Source organism: Mustelus asterias, chromosome 8 (genome assembly GCF_964213995.1).
Source record: "Mustelus asterias chromosome 8, sMusAst1.hap1.1, whole genome shotgun sequence".
Taxonomy (NCBI): Eukaryota; Metazoa; Chordata; class Chondrichthyes; order Carcharhiniformes; family Triakidae; genus Mustelus; species Mustelus asterias.
In genome coordinates, this window is record NC_135808.1 from 4665709 (window position 1) to 4688934 (window position 23226).

The 23226-nt window shown below is 48.2% G+C and overlaps 1 protein-coding gene and 1 long non-coding RNA gene across 2 annotated transcripts in view; both read left to right on the forward strand.

The window, feature by feature from the left end:
• Positions 1–23226, forward strand: part of LOC144497631 (uncharacterized) — a 73974-nt gene that overhangs the window by 27680 nt on the left and 23068 nt on the right. Inside the window, exons 7-8 of the mRNA XM_078219073.1 lie at positions 14362–14459; positions 15860–16130. Coding sequence (XP_078075199.1) covers positions 14362–14459; positions 15860–16130 — 369 coding nt within the window. The remainder of the gene's footprint in view (positions 1–14361; positions 14460–15859; positions 16131–23226) is intronic.
• On the forward strand, positions 800–3403 carry LOC144496817 (uncharacterized). The gene is made up of 2 exons (XR_013498435.1): positions 800–997; positions 1956–3403. It is a non-coding gene; the product is annotated as an uncharacterized LOC144496817 (long non-coding RNA).

The following is a 23226-nucleotide window of genomic DNA, read 5'->3' on the forward strand; positions in this document are numbered from 1 at the left end:
AAGTTTGGGAGGCGGACCTTCGGGGAATCCTGAAAGGCGATTGGTCAGCACGCCTGTCATTCACACTGAAGGGCGGGGTTCGCGAATACCGGACATGGATTGGTCAAAGCGCCTCTCAGTCATCGTGAGGGAGGCGGGATGTCGAGTAGTCCGTAAGGCGATTGGTTCACATTGATTCAGTAAGAAGTTTAACAACACCAGGTTAAAGTCCAACAGGTTTATTTGGTAGCTTTTGCTACCAAATAAACCTGTTGGACTTTAACCTGGTGTTGTTAAACTTCTTACTGTGTTTACCCCAGTCCAACGCCGGCATCTCCACATCATCACATTGATTCGCCAGAGCTCACCCCGTCCCCCACCCGGACAAAGGTCACCCCATCCCCCACCCGGACACAGCTCACCCCCGTCCCCCACCCGGACAGAGCTCACCCCGTCCCCCACCCGGACACAGCTCACCCCGTCCCCCACCCGGACAAAGGTCACCCCATCCCCCACCCGGACACAGCTCACCCCCGTCCCCCACCCGGACAGAGCTCACCCCGTCCCCCACCCGGACAGAGCTCACCCCGTCCCCCACCCGGACAAAGCTCACCCCATCCCCCACCCGGACACAGCTCACCCCGTCCCCCACCCGGACACAGCTCACCCCCGTCCCCCACCCGGACAGAGCTCACCCCGTCCCCCACCCGGACAGAGCTCACCCCGTCCCCCACCCGGACAGAGCTCACCCCGTCCCCCACCCGGACAGAGCTCACCCCGTCCCCCACCCGGACAGAGCTCACCCCGTCCCCCACCCGGACAGAGCTCACCCCGTCCCCCACCCGGACACAGCTCACCCCGTCCCCCACCCGGACACAGCTCACCCCGTCCCCCACCCGGACACAGCTCACCCCGTCCCCCACCCGGACACAGCTCACCCCGTCCCAGCTGGAATCAGTGAGAAAAACACCTCAAGTGGAACAGTCGCATTCAGAGAGCAGAGACGGTGAGCGAGGAGGTAAGTCTCTGCTTTCAAAAAGCAGAGACTTATCAAAAAGCTCCATGCGGCTGAGGTGGGCGGGGGCGGTTATTTCAAGGCGGCCATGTTGTGTTTTGCATTGGGGGGGCTGCGAGTGTGTTGGGGGGTTGCTGTTATTCACAGAGTTCGACTTCGGCCTCTCAGCATAGGACCGGGTCTTAGCGCTGACCCTGGGTCCTAGTGCTGGCAGCAGCAAAGACCGTTGCTAATGTTGGATGGGCTGGAAACTCTCTGAAGTGGCAGTGCTGCAGCTCAGGGCAAGCCTCAAGCAGCACTGGGGCCGCGACTGCATGGGTTCTGGGTGTGTGTTGTAAATGGGGGGTCTGAGTACCCATGCTGGGGAACTGTGGAGGAAATATTGGGGGCTGTGTATCCATTCTGCGGCCGTGGGGGTTATGGAGAGTATGTGTTGCTAGGGGGTATGGGGGGGGGTGTTGCTGGGGGATATGGGGGGAATGTGTTGTTGGGTGGTCTGAGGGGATATGGAGAGTGTGTGTTGCTGTGGGACGGGTATGGGGAGCATGTGTTCCTGGGGTGGGTCTGTGGGGGGGGGGGGGTATGCGGAGCATGTGTTCCTGGGGCTGGTATGGGGAGCATGTGTTCCTGGGGTGGGTCTGTGGGGGGGTATGGGGAGTGTGTGTTGCTTGAGGGTCTGTGGGGGGGTATGGGGAGTGTGTTTTGCTTGAGGGTCTGTGGGGGGGTATGGGGAGTGTGTTACTGGGGGGTCTGTGGGGTGGGGTTATGGGGAGTGTGTGTTGCTGGGGTGGCCAGTGGCGGGTATGGGGAGTGATGGGTTTGGAGGCTTGGTGAGTTGCTGGGTGGTGAAGGAGCTTTGGTGATTAAACCCACCTACTGGGTTACAAATTGGAAGTAGATTTTTTTTACTCATTCATGAGATGTGGGCATTTATAGCCCATCCCTTATTGTCCTTGAACAGAGTCAACCACATGCTATGGATCTGTAACACCTGCAGGCCAGTGCGGGTAAGGATGAGCTGTGAATAATGAGCTGGACTCAACCACACCAAAGATTCACCAAATAACAAGTTACTGGATAGAGGAGGAAGCTTGGCACTATTTTGAAGACCAAGGATATCGTCCCCCGAGCCTGGGTAATATTTAATCCCCTTCCCCATAAACATCACAACATGACAGATTATCTGATCATTATCATGTTCCGGCTTTTGGAAGTTTGCTGAGCACAAACTGGCTGCTGCATTCCAAGGACGAGCGCGCTTCAAGAAATACTTCATTGACTGGAAAACACTTTAAGGCATCCCCTGGTGATGAAAAAGCAGTAACAAGTCTCACGACACCAGGTTAAAGTCCAACAGGTTTATTTGGTAGCACAAGCCACCAAATGGCTTGTGGTTGCTTGTGCTACCAAATAAACCTGTTGGACTTTAACGTGGTGTTGTGAGACTTCTTACTGTGCTTACCCCAGTCCCACACGGGCATCTCCACATGATGAAAAGCGCCGCAGGAACGGTGTATTTTCTCACTCGGTTCCCTGTTCATTGGGAAACACTTTCCTGCTGTGCTGCTGTTCCTCCAGCAGGTGGAGTCGTGTGCGTTTCTGCAGCAGCTCAACCCATCCCAGAACCCTGCTGCACCCGCAAAGCTTCACTCATAAATATAGTCGCTGTTCTCACATAGGAAAATGCAACAGCCTTGTTACACACATCACCATCATCGACTTCAGAAAACGTAGTGGAGGACATGCCCCTGTCTGCAACAATGGGAAGGAGTCAAAATGGTTGAGAGCTTCAAGTTTCCAGGTGTCCAGATCACAAAGAACCTGTCCTGGTCCCTCCTCGCCGATGCTATAGTTAAGAAAGCCCACCAATACCTCGACTTTCTCAAGCGGCGAAGGAAATTCAGCATGTCTGCTACACTCTCACCAATTTTTACAGATGCACCATAGAAAACATCCTCTCCGGATGTATCACAGCTTGGTACGGCTCCTGCTCCGACCAAGACTGCAAGGAACTACAAAGCTTTGTGAACATAGCCCAGTCTATCACGCAAACCAGCCTCCCATCCATTGACACTGACTCCACTTGCTCGGAAAAGCAGCCAGCATAATTAAGGACCCACACACCCCGGACATTCTCACTTCCACCTTCTTCCGTCGGGAAAAAGATACAAAAGTCTGAGGTCACATACCAACCGACTCAAGAAAGTTTCTTCCCTGCTGCCATCAGACATTTGAATGGACCTACCTTGCATTAAGTTGATCTTTCTGACACCCTCGCTATGACTGTATCAGTACATTCTGCACTCTCTCCTTTCCTTTTCTATGTATGGTTGCTTTGACTGTATAGTGCGCAAGAAACAATGCTTTTCACTGCATACTAGTACGTGACAATAAATCAAATCAAAATTAGATGGGTGAGTAGTTAATCTCTCTTTGCCACTGTTGGTTCAAAGAGGAATGCTGACCAGAAAACTGGGAGAACTCCCCTGCTCCACCTTTGGTGGTGAGATCCAAACCACACAGAGTTGGAACAATCATAGAATTATACAGCTTAGTCGAGGCCCTCCGGCTCATCGAGTCCGCACCTACATATGAGAAACACCTGAACTCCCACCTAATAAAGGACAAAGAAAATTACAGCACAGGAACAGAGCCTTCAGCCCTCCAAGCCTGCACCGACCATGCTGCCCGACTGAACTAATACCCCCTACCCTTCCGGGGACCATATCCCTCTATTACCATCCTATTCTTGTACTTGTCAAGACCCCTTAAGTCACTACCATATCCGCTTCCACTATCTCCCCCGGCAACGAGTTCCAGGCGCCCACTACTCTCTGTGTAAAACATCTACCTTGTACATCTCCTTTAAACCTTGCCCCTCGCACCTTAAACCTATGCCCCCTCGTAATTTACTCTTCCACCCTGGGAAAAAGCTTCTGACTATCCACTCTGTCCATGCCTCTCATAATCTTGTAGACTTCCATCAGGTCTCCCCTCAACCTCCGTCCACAAACCAAGTTTCTCCAACCTCTCCTCATAGCTAATGCCCTCCAGACCGGGCAACATCCTGGTAAATTTTTTCTGTCCCCTCTCCAAAGCCTCCACATCTGCCATCTGCCTATCTGCCAGCACTTGGCCCATAGCCCTGAATATTATGATGAGCTGATCCAGATACTTTTTAAAGGACGTGAGGCAATCCGCCTCTACCACCATCCCAGGCAATGCATTCCAGACCGTCACCACCCTTTGGGTAAAAAAGTGTTTCCTCACATCTCCCCGAAACATCCTGCCCTTCAACAAGAGTGGGACATTCAGCCCATTTTTTCTTTCCATTCAAATACAGTAAGATTGCCCCTGTGCAGCAACTCCATTTAGAAACATAGAAAAACTACAGCACAAAACAGGCCCTTCGGCCCCACAAGTTGTGCCGAACATATCCTGACCTTTTAGGCCTACCTTATAGAAACATAGAAAAACTACCCGCCTTAATTACAGAATTGCTTTCCACTCTGATGTTCCACAAGAGGAAGTTCCACATTTCCATTCCCTTTTTAATGGGATGTGTACATCGATGACTGCACCTGCGCTTGTTGCCCATTCTTAATTACCTTTGAACTGAGTGGATCATTACACAGGACAGTTAATAGTCAAACACATCGTGGTGGGGCTGGTAGGCTAGACCAGGTGAAGATGGCAGATTTTCTTCCCTATGAAGTTGCGACAAATGGCTTTGGTTGGGGTGGTACATTGGTTAGCACTGCTGCCTCAAAGTGCCAGGAACCCAGCTTCAATTCCCGGCTTGGGTCACTCTGTTCGGAGTCTGCATGTTCTCCCCATATCTACGTGGGTTTCCTCCCACAGTCCAAAAGACGTGCTGGTTTGGTGCAATGGCCATGCTAAATTCTCCCTCAGTGCACCGGAACAGGTGCTGGAGTGTGGTGACTAAGGGATTTTCACAGTAACTTCATTGCAGTGTTAATGTAAGCCTACTTGTGACACTAATAAATAAAATAAAAATCTATACTCCAGATTTATTTGTGAAATTATGTGGTGGGATTTGAACCTCTGTCCTGAGATTATTATCCTGGGTTTCTCTATGTCAGCTCTGGTGACATTACCACGATCTCCCCCCATGTACCAAAGAGGTTCCTGATTCTCTCCTGAATACAGTAAGAAGTTTAACAACACCAGGTTAAAGTCCAGCAGGTTTATTTGGTAGCAAAAGCCACACAAGCTTTCGGAGCCTGAAGCCCCTTCTTTAGGTGAGTGGGGCTCCGAAAGCTTGTGTAGCTTTTTCTACCAAATAACCCTGTTAGACTTTAACCTGGTGTTGTTAAACTTCTTACTGTTTCCCCCAGTCCAACGCCGGCATCTCCACATCATCTCTCCTGAATGACAGAGCTCTCATTCCGAAGATGATTCCCACTTATTCTGGACATGGCCCTTGTCATCTATCGCCACCTGCCGCCTCCAGAGCAACATTACAGGCAGGAAGGTCACCAGGTTCCTGCAGTTCACAGCTCATTCTACCCAGTAAATTCCTCTCTACAATTGAGCTTCTATTTCTCTTTTCTCCCCTTCCTTCTTTCCCCCAGCCCTAAGGGGTCCTTGCTGATCTTTCAATTCCCAGTTCCCACACAGGGATTATACCCGGAATGTTAACCTGGCTTCTCTCTCCACCCGTGACTGAGACCCACACTCATCAGTTTACAGCCGGCAGGAGGCAGGGAGACGGTGTGAAATTATGGGATGGATCGGTAAGTGACCTTTAACCCCGCAGCGGGGACCGAGGTTTTCCCGTTGCCATTCAGTTCCGGGACTGAAGATGGGAAAGATTCTCTCGGTGAAAGTGTGGAGATGGGACATGTTGTCCGCATTGTAAAATGACACCTGTCCACCCTCATAGTCCAGGAAAACCCCGATCTTCCGGGGATTCACACTCGGGGTGAGGGGGGTCGGTGAGGGGAAGGTGAGGGCTGAATAACCACTTCCGAGAAACAGCCCCACAATCGAGAATCCAGTCTCAGAGCTCGGGGAGATTGTCCCTTTCCTCTTCACAGACTCTCGGGCCACTCTCAGACTCCACTCTCTCTCCCCCACCTCCACCTCCCAGTAATGTCTCCCTGATGTGAATCCCTCTGATCCCAGGACACATTCCCAGGAATCAGACCTCTCCGGGGTGTCAGGGAGCGGCTACCGTTTGTCTCCGAGTCTCACACTGGTCCGGTCCTCAGACAGGATGAACCGGGGATTCACTGTGTTCGGATCCAGAGTCAGAGAGGCTGGAGCTGGGGGAAAGTTACAATAACACAGTCAGTGATTTAATTTTTTGCTGTGATTTATTCAAAATCTTTTTCCTTTTTTAACATGCTCACTCGGGTTCTGAATTGCTGCCACTCAAGGGTTTAAACACAAGAGATCCGGATTTAAACCCGAGAATCACTGGAAATAGGAACAGGGTGAGGTGGATTGATGTTGAACACAGAGTGAGGAAGGAAGAGTCAGTGTGGAGTGAGGGTGAGAGAGAACAAGAGGAGAGTGGAAGGTGCAGTAGAGGTGGTAAAGAGAGAGAGAAGGAAGAGGGGGCCATTTCTTTGGAGATTGTTTTGTGTTTGTAATGTCCCTGGGTCAGTCATCCAGAGGCCCAGGCTAATGTTCTGGGGTCAAAGAACAAAGAAAATTACAGCTGCCCAACTGAACTAAAACCCCTCTATTCCCATCCAATATTAATATAATATAATATTCATGGGTTAAACGCCCCAACACTCTGCTTTTTGAATTTAATCGTAATGAACATATTTACAATATAAAGCTAGTCTTGGAACATAGGAACTGGGAGCAGAATTAGGCCATTCAGCCCTTCGAGCCTGCTCCGCCATTCCATCAGATAATGGCTGATCCCTCCCTGGTCTCAAATCCACCTCCCCACCTGTTCCCATTTTAATAAACCCATTATTTTATCAGAAATGTGAAACCATTTAATGATTCAGACTCCACCGCGCTAAGGGGCAGCGAGTTCCACAAATTCACCACCCTCTGCAAGAAGTAGTTCCTCCTGATCATAGTTTTAAGTCGACTGCCCCTCAACCTATACCTGTAGCTTCTTTTGCGTGATTGCCCCGAAAAATGAGGCAAATGTGGAATCAAGTAAGAAGAGTCTCAGCGAACAGGGAATTGAGTAGAGATGTTGCTGGATTGTGTTATTGACCATGTCAATGGCTGGAGTGAGATTGGGGAGCAGGAGGAGAGACAATGTTCGAGATTCACTGTCAATGGGAAGGACATTTCTAAACATTGTTTCATTCCGGGTCTCTGCTTCTGATGAAAACTTGGTGAGATTCAATGACCGGAATTCTACCACCTCACCCACATGGAATCGGAGCGGGCGAGTGCCCAACAACTCTCCGTTGACCTCGGGCGGGAATTTCCGGTCTCGTCCGACCAAACTTCTAAAATCCCGCCCAATGTTTCAGTTGTGGGAATACAGAGATGGATTTCAGGGATTAGGAAAGCTCAAGGATTTTGTAAGCAAGGACAGAAGGTGAAGGGTGAGTATTATTGGGAAGGTTTTTATGAAAGTGGGTATGTAAAGGAATTAGACATAGCATGAGGAGAGTGAACCGTGGACAATGTGAGGCAGGTGGAACACAGGAAAGAAAGATGTGAGAGAACAGTTTAGGGTGATGGGCGGTGGGAGAGGGGTCAATGGAAGAGGAGGAGGGTCCAATAGAGAAACAGTCTCACTAAATGAAACAGCAGCTCTTGTGGAATTTACAGCAAACCCCAAAGACAGATGGAGTTCATCTCGGGAGAGAGGTTCTGTCCACAAGCTACACAGTATCAGAGTAAAACTCAGAGGGCAGCACTGCAGTGAAGTATTGTCCAAACAGCCATGATTTTAAAATGTTTCCTTCAATTTACAGAGATTGAATGAAAGGCCAGAGACACCAAAATGAAGGAATACTGGGGGTGAAATTGGAATTTGGGGGAGACGCAAATTCAGTGAAATTGCAGTTTCCCATTGTTCGATAACTTGTCAGATATTCTGTCCAAGGAGGTGAATATCGGGCAGAGCGCAGAGAAGTGACTGATTCGCTGCCTCCATAGTACAAATTGTTGTGGTCGTTTGAAATTTCGTGAAATTTCGTCAGTTGATGGACAGAGGAGGAAAAGTCTCATCAACTTTACAGCAATATCCAAGTTCTGTATCACCAAATAGCTGTAAATAACTGAAACCAGATCAGAGGAAGTGGCCGAGAGTCTAGATTGAAGTGAGTGATAGCGGGTGACCCGGCAAATATTTATCTCTCAAACAACATCACAGAAATAAATGATTTAGTCATTATCACATTGTGCAGAGACTGAGTGAATATGATCAGTTTTGGTGAGTTATCCACGGATAACAGCACGGGAGCATAAAAGGCAGGATATATAAATGTAGTTCTTTGTTTTTGTTGTCTCTTCTAACAGTTTATATTTACCTCCATGGTCAATTTGCCTGAATTCCTTTCGTCACCATCTCCATCATGGTTCATTGAGCACGTTTACAACACTGCAAATCTGTGGATAACTCGCCAGCGATGTCGCGCTGCAGTCCACCTTTCTATCTTTCACCCCGCCAGTGGATTAGACATTTCACAACATTCACGGGACCGGCTATATTCACAGCCGGGTGTCCCTGGTGAGGGAGCATGCAGTGTCCATGGACACCATTGAAGCCTTCCACGTTCATTGGGCACCGCAAGGGCTGGACTGTGTTATTGACCCTTTTAATCACCTTTTGATTTGATGTTTTAAGTTTCATTTTTAAATATTATTTATTAATGTCACAAGTAGGCTTACATTAACACTGCAATGAAGTTACTGTGAAAATCCCCTGTGAAAGTCGCCACATTCCGGCGCCTGTTCGGGTTCACTGAAGGAGAATTTAGCATGGCCAATATACCTAACCAGCACGTCTTTCAGACTGTGGGAGGAAACCGGAGCACCCGGAGGAAACCCACGCAGACATGGGGACAATGTGCAAACTCCGCACAGACAGTGACCCAAGCCGGGAATTGAACCCAGGGCCCTGGCGCTGTGAGGCAGCAGTGCTAACCACTTTGCCATCTCATTTGTGCTTTGTTTTTGTTTCAGGTGACCCCCCTTTCAGGGGTTGCCCTTCTTGCTTTCGCCCTCAATTTGTTAATTTGGTTCACTTGGTTTGCCAACAAGAATGGCAATGAACTCATTGATTCCAGTTTATTTATTGGTGTCATAAGTGCAATGAAGTTACTGTGAAAATCACCTACCATCTGAGTCTTGGTTGTCTGAAAAACTGAACATTCACTCTGCACTGCCTTCACATCCTTCCTTTTTAAATTTGGGGTATTGTTCAGCACAAGGATGTTTATGTTTATCTCTGCAGCTCCGGAGTCTGAATAATTGAATACAATACTGTCTGAACCCTCTCTGAACCAGTGAAAAGATTCCTGAGTTTGATACTGCACATAGTGCAGTGGTTATTTATTCTGGGAGCCAGTTTATCCCTTTTCAGCTGTGTTTATAAATCAATAAAATGAATATCAAAACATACCAGGACTAACGGAGCCTATCATTTTCTCTGCGTTGTGTACTTTGTACTTCTCCACACTGTGGGATTTTCCGGTCTTGGGGCTGGAAAATCCCGCCGTGTGTGTGAACTCAAGTCTTTCATTGTTACAAAGCGCACCTCTGCCACCTGCTGACAGAATCTCAGTACTGCAGGAAAGAATTCCCCATTAAAAACGGCCCAAGAAGTGGGGGCTGTCTTCGAAGGTTCACAGGCAGGATGGGCCGAATGGTCTCTTTCCATTGCGAGATCACATTATGATTTTTATATAATCTAATATTTGGATCTGATCAAATCCACATTTTTAAAATTGACTTGAACTGAAGATTGCCATGTAAGATGAGAATGAATAGACTCGGCCTCTGTTCCCCAGAGTTTCAATGAGAAGGGGGTTGACACAGGGTAGGTGCTGGAAGGATGGTTCCCCTGGCTGGGATCTCCAGAACCAGGAACTTTAGCAGCTTGCTGCTGATGCTCCTGGAGTAATAATCCAGACTCTAACCAGTGGAGAGTTTTCCCCTGATTGCCATTGTGTTGTGTTTTGCTGGGACTCCTTGATGCCACACTGGGTGAAATGCTGCCTTGATGTTCAGGGCAGTCACTCTCACTCCACCTCTGGAATTCAGCTCTTTGCTCCGGCTCGGGGAGATGTTCAGTTTGGCTTCCTCCAGGAGCACTCGGCTCCACACCTCTTTGCAGCCTCGGTGCAAACTCTCAGGAGGCAATGGAATGGAGTGAAACTAGACATCCCATGAGAAAGTGTTGGCCTCATATGAAAGGCGGAGTTGAATGAGCGCCCATGATGCGGCTCCGGGCGGCTGAGGGGGGAAAGCGGGCGCGCGGGAGGAAAAGCTCCGGCCAGAGCGCGAGGAGCGGCCGCGCGCTGACCTCCAGCCCAAGGTCAGAGCGCGGGAAGAAGCGCGGCTCGGATTGGAGGATCAGGCAGCGTCAGCGGGGGCAGGGGGAGGGGCTGGACTCAGCACAGCATCACGTGTTCCACAGGAGCAGGCTGAGGGTAAGGGAGTGTGTTTCTGCATTTGATTTATTTATTTATCATTCAGTTAAATTTGTGTTACAAATCGGAGGTTTTTTCCAAAACCAGAAGTAGGCCCAGGAGAAGCATGGGAAGGTTTTTGGAGGGTTTAAAAGCAGGACGCACTTTTGAGCGGGCAGTGTCGGGAGCGGGCAGTGAAGTGAGTGGGAGGCAGAGTGAGAGTTGTAAGGGCTTTGGCTCACAGGGCTTCGGGGGAAAGGGCGAAGCAGTGTAGGTTTTTTCTTTTCCATTCCTGTAAAGGAAAAGGGTAGCTATGAGTGATAGGCCAGTTTGTTGCTTCCGGTGTGGGATGTGGGAGTTCCTGGAAACACCTAGCCACCCAGAGGTTCACATTTGCGCCAGGTGTGTGGAACTGCAGCTCCTGAGGGACCGCATCAGGAAACAGGAGCAGCGGCTTGATGACCTTAGTCTAGTCAGGGAGAATGAGAGACAAATAGACATGAGTTATAGGCAAGTGGTTACACCGGGGCCTCAGGGGGAAGACACGTGGGTCACAGGAGGAGTAAAGGTCATAAGGGTAACGTACCAGAGAGTATTCCAGTGGCTGTCTCTCGATAGGAAGGGCTCTGCAACAGGTGTGCGAGGGGAGGGGAGTGAACAATTAGTGGTGGGGTCACCTGTGGTTGTCCCACTCCAAAACAAGTATATTGTTTTGGACAGTGTGGAGGAGGATGACTCTCCAGGGGTAAGCCACAGTGACCAGGTCACTGGCACACAGTCAGGCTCTGTGGCCCGGAAAGGAAAGAGGGTTTAGGAGAGCAATAGTGGTGGGGGACGCGTCAGTTAGAGGCACGGACAGGCGATTCTGTGGGTGCGAACGGGACTCCAGGATGGTAGTCTGCCTACCTGGTGCTGGGGTACTGGATGTCTCCGAGTGGATAGGAGGCATATTAAAAGGGGAGGATAAAGAAACGGATGTCATTGTACACATTGGTGCAAATGATGTAGATACGAAGAGCAGGGGGATCCTACGAGAGCAATTCAGGGAGTTGGGAAATAGGCTAAAAAGTAGGGCCTCCAGGGTGGCAATCTCTGGGCTGCTCACAATGCCAAGGCCCGTGAGGCTAGGAATAGGGAGAAAGTACAATTGAATGCTTCACTAAAGGACTGGTCCAGGAGGGAGGGCTTCATATTCCAGGATCACTGGGAAGTTTTCAAGAGAGGAGGACACATGGACAAGAAGGACGGGTCACAACTAAATTGGAAGGGCACGAATATCCAGGCTGGGAGTTTTGCTAGTGCAGTTCGGGTGGGTTTAAACTAATATGGCAGAGGGGTGGGGATCAAAACATTATGTCTACAAGTGCAGAGGCTAGGGACGAGCTTGGGGCCAGGACAAGGCTGGCAAAGAAGAAGAGCACTCTGGGGGAGGATGACCTCACTGGGCCTGGAGGTTTGTGATTTATATAAATGATCTGGAAGAAGATGTAACTGGGGTGATCAGTAAGTTTGCAGATGACACGAAAATGGCTGGACTTGCAGATAGTGAGGAACATTTTCAGAGGCTACAGATGGACATAGATAGGCTGGAAATTTGGGCAAAGAAATGGCAGATGGAGTGCAATCCAGATAAATGCGAAGTGATGCATTTTGGTAGAACGAATGTAGGGGGGAGCTCTACGATAAGTGGCAGAACCATAAAGGGTGTAGATACGCAGAGGGACCTGGGTGTGCAAGTCCACAGATCCTTGAAGGTGACGTCACAGGTGGAGAAGGTAGTGAAGAAGGCATATGGCATGCTTGCCTTTATAGGATGGGGCATAGAATATAAAAGTTGGGGTCTGATGTTGCAGTTGTATAGAACATTGGTTCGGCCGCATTTGGAATACTGCGCCCAGTTCTGGTCGCCACACTACCAGAAGGACGTGGAGGCTTTAGAGAGAGTGCAGAGGAGGTTTACCAGAATGTTGCCTGGTATGGAAGGGCTCAGTTATGAGGAGAGATTGGGTAAACTGGGGTTGTTCTTACTGGAAAGACGGAGGATGAGGGGTGACCTAAGAGAGGTGTATAAAATTATGAAAGGCATAGATAGGGTGAATGGTGGGAAGCTTTTTCCCAGGTCGGTGGTGACGTTCACGAGGGGTCATAGGTTTAAGGTGAGGGGGGGTAGGTTTAACACGGATATCAGAAGGACGTATTTTACGCAGAGGGTGGTGGGGGCATGGAGTGCGCTGCCAGGCAAGGTGGTGGAGGCGGACACATTGGGAACTTTTAAGACTTATCTCAATAACCACATGAACGGAGTGGGAATGGAGGGATACAAAATAATGGTCTAGTTTGGACCAGGGAGCGGCTTGGAGGGCCGAAGGGCCTGTTCCTGTGCTGTATTGTTCTTTGTTCGTTGTTTTTTGCACGTGGTGGGAAGCGCGAGTGGGGGAGGGGAGCCCGGGAAAGGCCTCGGAGCCGCGGGCTTTAGAAAGAGACAATGTCCCAAATTCAGCTGATTCAGCTTCCTCACCACATTCTGTGATCCTGAGTGTCACTGATTCACCAGCTCCATTCACACAGCACACACACTGACTGACACCCACACTGCAACATTACATTGCGCTCTTCACCTTGTTATTCCTCTGTTCAGATCATTCCTGTCCAAAGCACACAGGAAAAATCATCAAATTATCCCCAATTTGACTTGTAAGGCGTGGTTACAGTGGATTAACCAGGATTCAATTAAATACAATCCTGATGCTGCCCACAAAATAATCAAAATAATTGTCAAAATTTTATATTGAACCACCGAAAAATACCCATTTACCCCAGATATCGAAAAACTGTGTCAATCTTAATCTTTAAAGAGTATCTTAAAGGAGGGGAGGTCGGTCGCGAGTTTTTGGTGGAACCGCGGCCTTAGGGCCGGGACAGCTGAAGGCAGCCACCAATGTTGGAGCAAAGGAAATCGGGGTTTAACAAGAGGCAGAATGGAGCAGCTCAGAGACCTTAGTAAGTTATCGGGCTGGAGGAGTTTACAAAGATGGTGAGCAGCGAGGTCAAGGTAGGTGATTTGAACACAAAGATGTGTTGCGGGAGCTGGATGTATAATCACACACAATTCACGCCTCAGGCGCACCCAAACCCGTGTCCCCATCACAAATACAGACAACAGTCAGAAAACACAAACAGACAGGGAGATGATCCATTAGTTTCACTGTGTTTCAGGGTGAAAACTGTGTCATTGACCGACAGAAAATTAACCAAAAGGGGAATCACAGACAAGGCCGGAAGGAATAAGGGAATGGAGTAAGGAATGGGGAAGGACGCCAGAGTTAGAATAATCCCCATACCTCATAACATAACAGAATCGCCTCCGGAATAGAGGAAAGTCAGGAAACTGACTAACTGTTCCATTATGTTCACAAGTATTAGATGAATGCCGGAACTATTATTTCTCAGTAAGAAGTCTCACAACACCAGGTTGAAGTCTGACAGGTGAAGGAGCAGCGCTCCGCAAGCTCGTGATTTCAAATAAACCTGTTGGAGTTTAACCTGGTGTTGTGAGACTTATTACTGTGCCCACCCCAGTCCAAAGCCGGCATCTCCACATCTTATTTCTCATTTTGACTCTAAGGAAATAATCACATCATCCAATCACCTTGAGACATTTCAAACAGTCTGATTGATTTTTGTGTATCGGTCACTCTGAGATTTCTTGATCATTAGAATCTCAATTCTCTTTAACTTCTCGATTTTTTTGATTGTTTCTGGAATCTTCTCTTCTTCCCTGAGATCTCCGAGTGAAATGTTTCTCGGTGAAATCCTGGTGCATTTTAATCAGCAGGAAGCGACTCGTGATTCTGTCCGTCTCTCCCAGCAGGACGCGTCTTGTCAGTTTCACAAAACAGCTTCAGTTCTTCCCGATAATTCCCACCTTTCATTCCCTTGTGGAATTCAGATTTAATTCACCGGGTTTTATTTTGTCTGAGTCTCCATGTCAGAGGAAACATCCTCCCAGCATTTACCCTGACAAACCCTGAGGAATTTGAGATGTTTAAATGAGACAACCTTTCATTTTCTCATCTCCACGAATTATGATTATAATAAAATTATCTCCTTATAAAAATCCACCAGAATTTTGTTTCATGAATCTTCTTTGCACTCCCGCAAATACAACTGTATCCTACAATTCTGGTCTCCACAACTGTAAACAACTGCCCACTCACCAAGGCCCTTTATAGGATCATAGAATAGAATCACAGAATCCCGACAGTGCAGAAGGAGACTATTCGGCCCATCGAGCGTTCACCGACAACAATTCCACCCAGGCCCTATCCAGGTAACCGCACATATTTACCCTGCTAATCACACGCTAAAGGGCCATTTAACATGGCCAATCAACCTCACCCGCACATCTTTGGACTGTGTGAGGAAACCGGAGCACCCGGAGGAAATCCACGCAGACACGGAGAGAACGTGAAAACTCCACACAGACAGTTACCCGAGGCAGGAATTGAACCCGGATCCCTGGCGCTGTGAGGCAGCAGTGCTAACCACTGTGCCACCTTGCTTCTGTCTATTTACAGTGAGAACTCTTTGCTCCGAAATTCCAATCCCGTTGTAATAGACCGAAAGTCAGGAGTTAACAGTGACCCGAGTCAACGATTTAAAATATAAAGCAATATTTTACGTGGGAAACACGAGGCTTGTGATTGATTTTTTTGGTGCAGTGTCTCTGAGACGCTCTGTTGAGTCTCAGGAAGTTTGCAGAGTGAGTTGACCCTCACATCATTTTGCCCGGCAGATATTGGGTTATTGCGATATTGGCTGGAGTACCAGACAACCCAGGAACCCAGGCGGGGGTAACTGTGACTCTTTTGGGCGGTTCTTCCCGGAGAGTCAGTTCTGGCGAGTTGTCTCTGTGGCGTTTTCTCCTGTTTTTGGCGACCACAGCGACAGTCGCGCCTCCCCGTTGGCCCCGCTGGTAAACTCAGTAATCCGCTACTGGGGGACTAAATCACTGCGAAAAAGTACGAGACGGCCGTGATCTGCGTGGATCAGAGACTTGGTCGCAAGATGGTATGAAAGAATGGAAATCCCGTTGTTGATGGATCAGAGCGGCTGGGATGCGTCCCGGTTAAACAACCTCCCCGCAGTGGCGTCTGCAGCAGCGCAATGTGCAAAATGTCAATGTCACCGCCACACATGTTCCAGCTCTCCGGAGCGAGTAACAAGATCGTCCGCCACTCCAACCCAAGAGGAGATCTTGAGATCCCCGCCCTGTTGGCAGCTGGGTTCGGGTCCCAGAGCAGAAGAGGCAGCCAAGCCAGTCGCGGACGACACTGTTATAGAAGAGTCCGAGTGGACGGCCCATCCATCGGAAAATGCGACCTTTGTAACAACACAAACCTTCTATAAGAAGAAATATCGTGTTTCCAACAAGGGAACGGAAACTCCGGCCAATGAAGCGGCAATTGACACAAATGGAGAAATTTCCGAGACGACCACCTTCATGGAAGGGGTCACTGTCGAGCCGACTTATGACAGCATCAGTCAGAGAGGTGATCGCCCATTACCCCATTGATGGGTTGTTCTGCAGCTCCTGTAACACCCTCCACCCCACGATCGGCTTCTCCAACATCCACATGACCAAAGTGCCCCAGGTTATAAACATCAGAACCAGGTGTTGGCGCTGCGGCAAAACAGGAGAATATCAATCCATTGCCTGCCACTGTCCTCAGTGTAGCGGAGAAAGGCAACCTGTAGCAGTGGGGGAATAGCAATGCAGCGAGTGCGAGCTCAGTTTCACCATCAGGTCTGGGCTCAGCCAGCACGACAGGCAGAGACATGTCGCTTTGCGCACCCAGAAGCTCCTGGAAGCGCTTCAGGTCAATTCTAAGCCGGGGAGCCGTGCCCGTAAGTGGCCCCGGAGCAAGTTACACTCCTGAGGGAACTGGAGCCGAGATTTGCAGGATGCCGGTTCACCAATAAGGAAATCGCAAACATCCTTCAAACTAAACACCCAAACAAACCTCAGACAAATAACTAAATGCAGTATTCCAAATGAAATCATCTCGCCTCATTAGCAACTTACTTTTTCGAAGTAAGTTCTATCCCACAAGTTCATCCCTAACAAGGGGCCGATATCAAGCGCTGTCAAATCATATCAGTGATGCGAGGCAGCAAACAAAACCATTGCCCACATTTCTGGTTGCTGCCCGTTTGTAAAGAACGCAAGAATTAAACACCACAGCAAGGGATTCCAACAGCTACACCTATATGTCAGTAAGTACTGCTGGACATCTTACAAGGAGCCAAGACTAGTGGCCAAGGACGGCTCCTTATGGAAACCTGACATAATACTCACAGTAGATCAGAGAGTTGTCACAGTACGATACGAAGACTACTACAAGGCACTTGAGTTGTGTGCGACGAAAAACGGCACAAATACAGCCATCTGGGATCGGAGGTGAAGGAATTGCCGGGAGGTTCTGAGCCTGAGTACTTGGGCTTTGTGCTGAGAGCGAGAGGGAAATGGCTGGAAATGAACAACGCCTGACTAACATTCCTCAATATCGAGAAATACAAAGCATTCGCCCAGCAAATATCCAGACTCACAATATCCTTGGCACTTGAAATGTTGCAATTTTTTAGCGACAAGTGAGTGAACTGGAGTTCCATTCAAAAGCCCAGTCTTTGGCTGGAGGGAGAGTCTGACCCTTGGTGCAGGGCGCGGCTCCAAAAGACGACAAGTATAGTGGGCACCGTCACAGGGTGCAGAAAATGGTGACAGAAAAAAAGGACTAGAAATGAATATAAATCTAAAAAGCTAAAACAAAATGATGGCGGATAATTCACAGAGCATGGTGATAATTTCCCAGGTTGTGCAGGAATTAATATGTCTGTTGGGTGCAGTGAACACATGGCGGTGGGAACTATAACCTCACACATATCAAATGATGAATTAAGGGGAAATGTCCTCGGACTCGAACAAGAACTTTTCCCAGTCTTACTCTTCCCCGAATAGGAAGTCGCCCGTGATAACTGACAGGAGCCGCCCCGAAAACAAGATAGATATTCCCAATTAACTGGCTGCCCCTCAGTTAACTCCCCGCTTCAATTACCATCGGCACGGCCCAACCCTCGGCCGGTGGCAATGCTCGAGAATTCAAAATGTCGATGAGAGACGTAAAGACTCGGATAAAGCACTCGCCGGAGTGTTTCAAAATAGCAGATTAGAATTGACTTGTCCAAACCAGAGGCGGAACACCAAGACTGACAGTGATCCTGTTTATTTCCTGAGTTCTCCAATCACTTGACTCCACCATTACTGAACTGAAATAGTTCTATTGGAACGACACCACCTTGATGTCAATCATCTTCTTGTAGCTGAAATCAAATCCAGTTAAATGTTGCAGCAAATATCAAAGCTTACACATTAAAGTAAAATCATACTGCTTGTATATGTTCTCCATAATTGTAGATTTCAGTGTGAGCTTTCCAGTTAATCTTTCCCTTGTGCACGGGAAGTTTCAACAACGGGATTGAATGAAATCAGTTTTCGAAGGGGAATTGATTAGTTCGCAGGAGCAGAATGCATTAAAATCATTGGATGATCCAGCACAGGGGGAGACCATTCGGCTCAGAGTGTCCGGACCTTCAGAGACAGTCCCCACTTCTTGGGCCGTTTTTAATGGGGAATTCTTTCCTGCAGCACTGTGATTCCGTCAGCAGGTGGCAGCGGTGCGCTTTGTAACAATGAAAGACCTGAGTTCACACAGAGTCTGAACCCATCCCAGAAACTGACTGCACCCGCAATGATTCACTCAGAGCAGCAGCACCACCCGTCACAGTTAAATCCCACAGAATGTTCCCCGATAACAGCACTCATCTATCATCTTCATTAATCCTGCAAATAAAATGACACTATAAATTCACAATGAACAGTGCAGATATTCTCTCCGGTAAATACTGCAGCCGAATTTCGTGTGTATTGTTGGAGCTGCACTTTACCAGGCAAATGGAGAATATGACTTCACAATCCTGACTTGTGCCTTTAATAGGGGGCAAACTTTGGCAGATGAGTTACCTACTGCAGAATTCCCAGCCTCTGATCTTGTCCAGCAGTTTCTATATGATCCGTCCAGCTAAGTTTCTGGTCAATGCCACCACAGGTTGTTGATGGTGAGAGACTCAGCTCCGGCGATGCTGCTGAATAACAAGAGGCGCTGGTTAGATTCTCTCTTGTTGAAGATGGCATTTGAGTGACGCGAATGTTACTGACCACTTATCATTCCAAGTCAGAATGTGGCCCAGACACAGGATGTTTCAGTATCTGAGGAGGTGTGAATGGGACTGAGCACTGTGCAATCATCAGTGAACATCCCCACTTCAAACTGAGGTCACATTTATGTGGGTGAGTCTGGATATTTACTGGGTGAATCTCACAGTAAGAAGTTTAACAACACCAGGTTGAAGTCCAACAGGTTTATTTGGTAGCAAAAGCCACACAAGCTTTCGGAGCTCCAAGCCCCTTCTTCAGTCACCTGAAGATATTGCACATTGGAAGGACAAACCGAAGAAGAACGTACAGGGTAAATGGTAGGACTCTGAAGAGTGCAGTTGAACAGAGGGATCTGGGAATACAGGTACAGAATTCCCTAAAAGTGACGTCACAGGTGGATAGGGTCGTAAAGAGTGCCTTTGGTACATTGGCCTTTATAAATCGGAGTATCGTGTATAAAAGTTGGAGTGTTATGGTAAGGTTACATAAGGCATTGGTGAGGCCGAATTTGGAGTATTGTGTACAGTTTTGGTCACCTAGTTACAGGAAGGATGTAAATAAGGTTGAAAGAGTGCAGAGAAGGTTCACAAGGATGTTGCCGGGACTTGAGAAGCTGAGTTACAGAGAGAGATTGAATAGGTTGGGACTTCATTCACTGGAGCGTAGAAGATTGAGGGGAGATTTGATAGAGGTGTATAAGATTTTGATGGGTATAGATAGAGTGAATGCAAGCAGGCTTTTTCCGCTGAGGCTAGGGGAGAAAAAAACCAGAGGGCATGGGTTAAGGGTGAAAGGAGAAAAGTTTAAAGGGAATATTAGGGGGGGCTTCTTCATGCAGAGAGTGGTGGGAGTGTGGAATGAGCTGCCGGATAAAGTGGTAAACGCTTTTAACATTTCAGAAAAACTTGGACGGATTCATGGATGAGAGGGGTGTGGAGGGATATGGTCCAAGTGCAGGTCAGTGGGACGAGGCAAAAAATGGTTCGGCACAGACAAGAAGGGCCAAAAGGCCTGTTTCTGAGCTGTAATTTTCTATGGTTCAATGGTTAACGAACTTTAGATGGAACACATCGAGATCACAGTCGATTTTATTGTGTTCAGTGACTCTGTGATCCTCTGGGGTGTCTGAATGAAATCCGTGGAGAGTTCAGTGTCCAACATTTCATCCGGCAGAATGTATCCCATTGAGACATTCATCAGATGAACAGACAAACCAGGAGTGCAGTAGATTGGAGTTGACTTGCACAAGGCAGAGTCTTGATACCAGGCCTGCAGCGATCCTGTTCAGTTCCTGAGTTCTCCAAACACTTGTGCTCCACGATTACTGTTGTTAAATCCTCCTGTCAGCACAACAATTTATAGTTAAATAGTTTGCATTGCGGGTTTCTAAGCCAACTAAATGTGGCAGCATGTATTGAGTTACTGCAGAATTTTAATGCGTAAATCCTTCTCACAGAATGGTGAATATTAATGTGACATTCTCCTGATAATCTTGCTCACTAATAGTCAGGGAACGTCTCACCAAACAATGGGATTTACTGAATGGGATTTGTTAATCTGGATTTGATCAGATCCAAGTTTATGAATAAATAACAATCCCAGTCTGATACAACACAGAAAGAGGTTATTCGGTTCATCGAATCTGTGAATCTTCAGAGACAGTCCCCATTTCTTGGGCTGTTTTTAATGGGGAATTCTTCCCTGCAGCACTGTGATTCCGTCAGCAGGTGGCAGCGGTGCGCTTTGTAACAATGAAAGACTTGAGTTCACACAGAGTCTGAACCCATCCCCGAAACTTACTGCACCCGCAATGAATTACTCACAAGAACAGGAACAGCTGTCAAGTAGAGAGATTGTCACAAATGACAGAAACCTCCCAGATTTTTCTTGGCTGGAAATGAATGTCAGTAAATTCCACTGGGCTCCGCACCTTGTCACCCTGGAAAGTTACAATGTTCCCAATATCGATCCCCAGAGAGAATCCACATTTTCCGACACTTTAATGTATAAAATTGCTGCATGATTTCACTCCTGAATGTCTCCGGTCAGATTTTAACGACGAAAACAGAACTCCCTCCAGTGCTGATGATGGATGGGAGAATTTCCCAAAATCGAGGAGAATTCCATCCAGCGGGAGGATTGTCGCCAATGACACAAACTTCCCAGATTTTCCATGTGTTGAAATGAATGTCAGTAAATTCCGCTGGGCTGTGTAAGGGGTGTCCATGTCCCCCAGGACAGATTGCCCTTTCTGTGCTCCACACAGGAGCTGTTTAACACCCAGGCAGTAACAATAAAACCCAATGTTCAACATTGTCAGATATAGAACATAGAACATAGAAAGCCACAGCACAAACAGGCCCTTCGGCCCACAAGTTGCGCCGATCACATCCCCACCTCTAGGCCTATCTATAGCCCTCAATCCCATTAAATCCCATGTACTCATCCAGAAGTCTCTTAAAAGACCCCAACGAGTTTGCCTCCACCACCACCGACGTCAGCCGATTCCACTCACCCACCACCCTCTGAGTGAAAAACTTACCCCTGACATCTCCTCTGTACCTACCCCCCAGCACCTTAAACCTGTGTCCTCTCGTAGCAACCATTTCAGCCCTTGGAAATAGCCTCTGAGAGTCTACCCTATCCAGACCTCTCAACATCTTGTAAACCTCTATCAGGTCACCTCTCATCCTTCGTCTCTCCAGGGAGAAAAGACCAAGCTCCCTCAACCTATCCTCATAAGGCATGCCCCCCAATCCAGGCAACATCCTTGTAAATCTCCTCTGCACCCTTTCAATGGCTTCAACATCTTTCCTGTAATGAGGTGACCAGAACTGCGCGCAGTACTCCAAGTGGGGTCTAACCAGGGTCCTATAAAGCTGCAGCATTATCTCCCGACTCCTAAACTCAATCCCTCGATTAATGAAGGCCAGTACGCCGTACGCCTTCTTGACCGCATCCTCCACCTGCGAGGCCGATTTAAGAGTCCTATGGACCCGGACCCCAAGGTCCTTCTGATCCTCTACACTGCTAAGAATGGTACCCTTCATATTATACTGCTGCTTCATCCCATTGGATCTGCCAAAATGGATCACCACACACTTATCCGGGTTGAAGTCCATCTGCCACTTCTCCGCCCAGTCTTGCATTCTATCTATGTCTCGCTGCAACTTCTGACATCCCTCCAAACTATCCACAACACCACCTACCTTGGTGTCGTCAGCAAACTTACCAACCCATCCCTCCACTTCCTCATCCAGGTCATTTATGAAAATGACAAACAGCAAGGGTCCCAGAACAGATCCCTGGGGCACTCCACTGGTCACTGACCTCCATGCAGAGAAAGACCCCTCCACAGCCACTCTCTGCCTTCTGCAGGCAAGCCAGTTCTGGATCCACAAGGCAACAGCCCCTTGGATCCCATGCCCTCTCACTTTCTCAAGAAGTCTTGCATGGGGGACCTTATCGAACGCCTTGCTGAAGTCCATATAGACCACATCCACCGCTCTTCCTTCGTCAATGTGTTTGGTCACATTTTCAAAGAACTCAACCAGGCTCGTAAGGCACGACCTGCCCTTGACAAAGCCGTGCTGACTACTTTTGATCATACTAAACTTCTCTAGATGATCATAAATCCTGTCTCTCAGGATCCTCTCCATCAACTTACCAACCACTGAGGTTAGACTCACCGGTCGATAATTTCCCGGGCTGTCCCTGTTCCCTTTCTTGAATATAGGGACCACATCTGCAATCCTCCAATCCTCCGGAACCTCTCCCGTCTCCATCGACGATGCAAAGATCATCGCCAAAGGCTCCGCAATCTCCTCCCTCGCCTCCCACAGTAACCTGGGGTACATCCCATCCGGTCCCGGCGACTTACCAACCTTGATGCCATTCAATAGTTCCAACACATCCTCTTTCTTTATGTCCACATGCTCGATCCTTTCTGTCCACCGCAAACCAGCAGTACAACCACCCAGATCCCTTTCCACCGTGAATACCGAGGTAAAGTATTCATTAAGCAGCTCCGCCATTTCTAACGGTTCCGCACAAACTTTTCCCCCTTCACCTATTAAGGTTCCTATGCCTTCACATCTCATCCTTTTACTCTTGACATATTTGTATATGAAACATTTTACACCAGAATCACAGACAATATCTCTGCAATAAAACAAGATATTGATTTCCAATCCACATTGATCTCTCTACCTCCACCTGCCATTTTCCCAACTTTACAAAAATGCCTGTTAATGAATCTGATCCATCGGAAAACTTCACAGCCTGTGGTTTTTCTTGCTGGAATAGCGCGAGTGTAGGAGGAAACTCTTCAAATTCAATCCCAATAGGATGTCGTTTTACCCCCTCCCATTTCA